This window comes from Dacryopinax primogenitus (assembly GCF_000292625.1).
Source record: "Dacryopinax primogenitus strain DJM-731 SS1 chromosome Unknown DACRYscaffold_1, whole genome shotgun sequence".
NCBI lineage: Eukaryota > Fungi > Basidiomycota > Dacrymycetes > Dacrymycetales > Dacrymycetaceae > Dacryopinax > Dacryopinax primogenitus.
Genome location: NW_024467198.1, coordinates 1,407,554 through 1,414,354, shown reverse-complemented (window position 1 = coordinate 1,414,354; position 6,801 = coordinate 1,407,554). Strand labels below are relative to the sequence as shown.

Genomic DNA, 6,801 nt, shown 5'->3' with positions numbered 1-6,801 from the left:
ATGTCATAAAGGCTTAGTCATGTCTCTTGACCAAGCAATGAGCTGGTGCCCTGACACATTGTTGGCATCAGCAAACAGTGCTGCAAACAAATCAGACTTGCATACACCCCAATAAAAGGATGGCACATGGAATCTGCAAACAGATCAGTCAATCAACTTCTCGGACACATCCCAAATTTATGCATTGGCATCTCTAGTCTCAACTTCTATGTACAGGCTTTCATCCTCCCAAACCCACCTTTCCACCTGCTCCTCAGTCGCCCATTTCACGTCCTTGCCTCTTGCATCACCCAGGATTATACAGATGGCAAACAGAAGATTCAGATCACCTGTCCAAATTCCCACCAGACAATAAACTTGTGGATGCAATCACACCAAATGGGAAGAAAACAAGTGGTCCAGGATTTTTCATTTGGGACCATCTTCCCTGGCAAACAGAAGATGGAACAGAAACCTTGATAAATTGGCACTTGATCTTGAACAATGGCTCTCAGATAGACACCCCAGATTTGGATACAATACCCAACAATACCCCTCCTGTATATGCAGCCTGAAAATACAAACCTGCTGACAGATGCATGAAGCCTGTCTCAACAACAACACCCGAAAGTGTAAAAATACAGAGATGCTTTCCCTCCGACCCTCTTGCTATGCTTCCCCCACTCCCTGATACCCCACTGACCTTTATCCCCAGAAAACTACTCACTCTGGAACAATTCAAAGAACTGAACATCAACAAATACGGATTCCTTTGGCCTGAAGAAGAAAAACTTGTGGCATGGGTTCTTCATACCCATGAAAAAGTGTTCACTTGGAACAAGCAAGAGATGGGATTATTTTGCAGTGATTACTTTGACCCAGTCCGAATTCCAATGATTGAACATATACCCTGGCAACAGAAGAATATTCCGGTGCCCCCTGCTTTGTTACCAAAGGTCCTGAAAGCATTGCAGGACAAACTAAATGCGGGGATCTATGAGCCCTCTCAGACCTCCTACTGATTCTGTTGGTTTTGCATCCTCAAGAAAGATGGATCACTGCACCTGGTTTTGGATCTGCAACTGTTGAACAGCATGACAATTTGGGACTTAGCCCTTCCACCACTTTCTGAACCCCTCATCAAATCCTATGGCAGATGATCTGTCTATACCCTCTTCAACTTCTCTCAGGGCTTCGAACAACACCTCTTACACCCAGAAAGTCAGGACCTCACCACTTTCCAGTCACTCAAAGGTTCCCTCTGTAGCACCCAAAATCAGATGGGCAGGACAAACAGCATTCAGATCATGCATGAGGATGTCACTTTCCTCCTCTGTGATGAGATCCTCAAATATACCATCCCTTTCATCGATGACATTCCCATTTGTGGACCCCCTACTTGATACAAACTCCCCAATGGTGATTTTGAATGGCATCCCCGAAATAAGGGTATTTGTCATTTTATGTGGGAACACATGGAAACTGTAAATTGGATCCTGACCTGCATCAAACATTCTGGCAGAACATTCAGTGGTCTGAAAATGGTAATTGCAGCTCCTGAAGTCATCATCCTTGGGCAACATTGCACCTATGCAGGCCGACAACCTGAGCCTTCCAAAGTTGCAAAAATACAGGAATGGCAGCTGTGCAAAGCCCTCACAGAAGTTCAAGCATTCCTGGGTACCCTCAGCATCCTCTGAATATTCATCAAGGACTTTGCTATGAAAGCCCATCCCCTAGAACATCTCAAACACAAGGGCACAATATTTGCCTGGGGCCCTGAGCATGGAGCAACCTTCACCCAGCTAAAAGCAGACGCCTGTTGGTGATCTGACCCAAAAGGTGTCCAAAATATTGGTCCAATGGCTGGTGCGTGAGAACTTGCAAGGGAAAGTGGGGAGAGATGGGGAAAATTGGTAGAAAAGCTGGAGTCAGCCCAAAGCTAAGCTGTCAGAAATCAGTTGGTAAATTGGAGCTTGCTGTCCATCTAGTCAAGTGTTGCAATAAGTCAAGTCAAGTATGCTGAGTCAAGTCAAATCTGCCTATCCAGCAAGGGGATAATCGGATCCGTATAATGCTAACAGAAAAGGGGCAGAATAAGCTAGATACAGGAGTTTCTGGAAACTACTTATACTAGCTACCATAAACTGTACTCTATACTAATCCGGTCTCTGGATACCTTTCCTAGGCAGGCATTGGCATGCTGAATATCCATGTGGGTTGATCCTGTTGCAGGGGAAACCCACAGCCGTCATGCTGAATATCCAAGGGATCCCGTTGCCTGGGAAATCATAGTAGTCGCTATGCCAAATATCCAGGGGGGGTCAAGACTCATTGCTGGGGTGCATTGTCCTGCATTGTGAGGGTCCATAGTGCTGCACAACGGTCTCTAAGGCCCAAAAATAACCATGGGAATACTGGCCTGACACACCCCACCAGAGGTGGGGTTGTTCATCAGGATGGTCTCCTCTGTCCCATCAACTATGAAAGTGACCAAAAGATTATCCTTGCAGTGGATTCCTCAAATATCAGTGTTGGATATGTCCTCTATCAAAACAACATAAATGGCAAACAAAAACCAGCCCGCTTTGGATCTTTGGCATGGAACAATGTCAAATCCCGATATTCCCAGCCAAAACTTGAGCTATACAGCTTATACCATGCTCTATGGGCACTACAAGTCTTCCTGATTGGCACACCCCAATTTATTGTTGAAGTGGATGCATCCTGCATCAAAGGGATGTTGAATAATCCAGACCATCAACCTGCTGCAGCCCTAAACAGATGGGTCAGTGGGATACACCAGTTTGACTTCAATCTTGTTCACATCCCCACCGAAAAACACACCAGTCCAGACAGTCTCTCCTGCCATCCCCTGAATTCATTGGATGCTCCGAACCCGCCAGATATTGACCATAAACAAGGCCTGGGACCCTCATATCCTGCCTACCTTCAATCCGCAGTCAAGGACTCCAAGCCCAAAATAGAAATCCCCATGACCTCCTCTGCCTGACACCTTGACGACTGAATTGTGTTTATCCACCAGTACCTCACTGATTTGTTGCTCCCTCTGGACTGGAATACATGGCAGCAAGCAGCCCTTGTTAAGCAGTCTCTCCAGTACTTCCTGCACAACAGCAAACTGTGCCAATGTAACCTCACTGGCTCACCCCAACTATACATCCCTCCTGCCAAATGTCTTGCCCTGCTGAAACAAGCCCATGATGACAGCAGTCACTAAGGCTTCAAGACTGTCACTGGTATCCTCAGTCTCCAATTTTGGTGGCCTGACCTCCAAGCAAATATTGAGTGGTACCTCTGTACCTGCCATGTGTGTCAGATCCATAGCATTCAGAAGGTCCTCAAACCTCCAACAGTTGACTATCCAGCTCTGCTTTTCTCGAAGATCTACTGTGACACCATGAAGATGCCACCTGCAAAAAGATATACCTGTATTGCCCAAGTCCAATGCTCCCTCTCTTTGTATCCCAAGTGGTGTCCCTTAAAATTGGAAACTGCAATGGCCCTTGCATCATTCCTCTTCCACAACATTATCTGCTGCTGGGGAAATATTGTGGAGATTGTAACGGACAATGGATCAGCCTGGGTAGCTGCAGTCAAGGAACTGGCATGATGCTTTGGCATCCGGCACATCTGAATATCACTGTACAACTCTTGCACAAATGGTGCTGTCAAGTTGAAACATTTTATGGTCTGACAAGCAATTCCGAAAGCATGCAGAGATAATATCAAGCAATGGCCTGATAAAGCACCACCTGCATTCTGGGCTGAGCAAATTTCAGTCCAGCACAGCACTGGTCTCTCCCCATATTTCATTGCACATGGTGTTCACCTGGTCTTTCCCATGGACTTTGAGCAAGCCACATTCCTTGTACCCCCACCCAAATTCCCTATGACTGACAGTGACAAGCTGGCCTACAGAATTCAACAGCTTGAGCATCACAAGTCCAATTTATCTGACCTCCAGGAGAAGGTTCACCAAGCCTGCCTGAGAACTGCAGACTGATTTAAAGCAGACCATGAGCACATCCTCACCAATTATGACTTCAAGCCTGGCACCCTAGTCCTCATTTGCAATACTTGGATAGAGAAGGAACTCAACCAAAAATGAAAGCCCCGATTTCTTGGACCTATGGTTGTTGTTACCCATACTGCCCGCTGCAGTTATGTGATTGTTGATTTGGATGGGGCCATCCTCAAAGCCCAAATTGCACAGTTCTGAGTTTATCCCTACCACCAACAATCCAAGCACCCCTTTATCTTTGCCAACATTTTGCAGCAGACATCAGCCAATATCCTCCAAGCTGTGAAAGATGTCTTGTTGACTACTGCTGAGCCCAACCCTGAATAAATCGCATGGGCCTTATACCCACAAGCGCCTTACCTCCTGAAATTGTCCCTCATTTTTTTTTCTCAAGATATATCTATGAAGTCCACAGGTGGACTCAGTAGTATGGCAAGAACATGATCCTTCCTGGAATACCCAAAATCTCTTATGATTCACACAACATTTGAATTACCAATGCAAAAAACATTGAAATCATGACTTGAGGCACCCTGCAATGCATAGGGTGCCAACAAGATGAATTACCACAAATTTTGCTTAAGGCAAAATTTAGATCTACAAGAACATGAAGACAGGACTATGCTATGATTACAACTATGAGACGAAAATATGAAACAGGAAAAAGAAAACAAAAGAGGAAAGGGAAAACTGATTTACTCAGCCAGAGCCCTCCCCAGGAGAGTCTGGACTTGGTCCGCCCAGCCCAATACAGTGTCCACCACTTTCTGCACCATGTCCACCACTTTCTGAGCCATTTGCAGGCTCTTGCAGAGCTCTAGCATCTTGTGCTCCACCATCCAGAGTGGCACAATCAGCAGCTCAATCTCTACAACTTCAGTCAGTGTCACCTGAATATAAACTACAGACAGAAAAGACTTACCAGCCTCCAGAAGGCGGGACTGCTTTGCCAATGGCCCAGACAAGTCCTTGTCATCCTCCTGCTCATGTTTTTTGGGCTTTGCCAGTGCATAGGTGCACACCGGCTTCTGCTTCTTCTTTTTGATGGGCTTTTTGGCAGTCTCCTCAATTGGCTCAGGAGTCTCCAGGCAGAACAGCTCCTCTGCAGGCACTGGAGGCAGAGCCGTGGCTTTCCCAATATGCACCGAAAGAAAGTTAGTAAAGGTCAATAAAAGCAGATGGAAAATGGTGTACCTATATGCGCACTGCAAGGCTTTTTTGCTGCCTTGCATGCGGAGCAAACTGCCTTGTCAGGCACCTCTGCAATGTTGCACTCATGGTGCAGCCACCCATCCTTCAAAACTGCATGCTTGCAGCACAACAAACACTGCCGAAAATGTGTCAGCAAGGTGAAGGATCACAAAAGGCAGGTTTCACTCACACAATTCTCTGCTGCAAATGACTCTAACACTGCATCATCTGTTGTTGCCAGCAACAGCATTGCCAGCATCTCCTCAATCATCCAACCCTGCCAAAGTTCAGTCAGTATAGTTGACAAGACAAGAGAAAAAGCAGCTGACTTACTGCATTACAGGAATCTGCCTTCATCAGCCTCCTGCATGCCCTGGTCACAGGCAGCATCTTATTTGTACAATTGTTGAGGTGCAGCATGACCAACTTTGCCAGCATTGTCCCCTTAGCCTTGGCCTTGGCCTTCTCTGCCTTCACCAAGGGACTGGCCAGGCTCACCATGGACATCTGCAAAATTCAGGTTAGCACTGGCAAGTGACTCACAAGAAAGGCAAACTACTTACCAAAACTCCTGACAACATCATCTTGAACTCCTTCTCATCCTTGTCCTCTTCCTCATCCTCCTTGGGCAGCGCAGACAAGGCAGCCAGCTCCTCTTGCTGGTCAAGGTCAAAAAGTTGGACCCACTTCTCAGGCAAATCACAGATGAGGGTGGACTGGGGACTGTTGAGGAGCAGCACAACCATGTTGCCAAGTGGCTCAATGTCTGAATACTTCACCAATGGCAAAAACCTGGGATCCTTGGCATCTTTGCAATTGCATGCAACAATTGCAGTGGCCATTTTCAGTATGGCAGCATGTTCATCCTTTGGCAGTGCAGGCTTTGTGGCAAACTTGCAGGTGCTGGGTGTCAGGGCACCAGCTCATTGCTTGGTCAAGAGACATGACTAAGCCTTTATGACATGGAAGTAGCTGGTATACCTTGGCATGTGCTGGAACCTGCTGGAAGGATTGGATGGTCAGGTGACCTGCTGTGCATGGCTGTGCATGACCTCATATGACCTCATCCTTGGTCATATGACCTGATCACCTGACTAGGCTGAGTAAGCAAGATGTTCTAGCAGGTTCCACCACAGAGGTATAAATATAAGGCCTACTCTGCCTGGGGACTGTCTCTTCAGACTTGGTCTCTTAGGATCATCCACAGATACCTATACTGTAGATAGGTCTTAGTCATCAGGTCTACTCCACTTCCTTGTTGCCTGCTTAGACTCTTGGCACTCTTAGGTGAGCAGACTTAGTCAGCCTGTGTTGCCCTAACATTCACAAACAGAGGGATTGACAGGGGTGTTATAGAGTGAGTGGGGATCGGCAGCTGACAGGCACATTTGTGTGTGTGTTGTGTGCATGTTTGGAACAATCAAAGCTTTGTGTTTAGAACCTAATGACCTTGGACCATGGGGTTCCTAAGAGATTAGCTCTAAAGAGCTACAGGGGCTATACCTAGGGTTCTATATATGTCTAGGTATGGAAGTAAAAAGGAAGCAAGTCTGTGGCTGACTATACAGCTTGTTTAGGGCAGGCAC

The 6,801-nt window shown here is 46.6% G+C and overlaps 4 protein-coding genes across 4 annotated transcripts; 3 read left to right on the top strand and 1 right to left on the bottom strand.

Annotated features, from left to right (window-relative positions):
* Positions 1-75: 75 nt before the first annotated feature.
* Positions 76-459, top strand: DACRYDRAFT_44421 (uncharacterized protein; the record flags this gene model as incomplete). Its single annotated transcript, XM_040774573.1, has 1 exon — positions 76-459. A coding segment is annotated over one exon (384 nt), but the record flags the coding sequence as incomplete, so codon positions are not given.
* A 95-nt stretch (positions 460-554) lies between these two features.
* Positions 555-1,001, top strand: DACRYDRAFT_44346 (uncharacterized protein; the record flags this gene model as incomplete). Its single annotated transcript, XM_040774569.1, has 1 exon — positions 555-1,001. A coding segment is annotated over one exon (447 nt), but the record flags the coding sequence as incomplete, so codon positions are not given.
* Positions 1,002-1,682: 681 nt separating this feature from the next.
* DACRYDRAFT_42434 (uncharacterized protein) lies at positions 1,683-2,557 on the top strand (the record flags this gene model as incomplete). The annotated part of the gene is made up of 2 exons (XM_040774517.1): positions 1,683-1,800; positions 2,421-2,557. Coding segments are annotated over 2 exons (255 nt in total), but the record flags the coding sequence as incomplete, so codon positions are not given.
* A 2,162-nt stretch (positions 2,558-4,719) lies between these two features.
* On the bottom strand, positions 4,720-5,961 carry DACRYDRAFT_103385 (uncharacterized protein; the record flags this gene model as incomplete). Its single annotated transcript, XM_040767747.1, has 6 exons — positions 4,720-4,892; positions 4,947-5,153; positions 5,219-5,351; positions 5,406-5,492; positions 5,549-5,722; positions 5,779-5,961. 6 exons carry the CDS (start codon positions 5,959-5,961, stop codon positions 4,720-4,722), a joined length of 957 nt encoding a protein of 318 aa, XP_040633332.1.
* Positions 5,962-6,801: the final 840 nt, after the last annotated feature.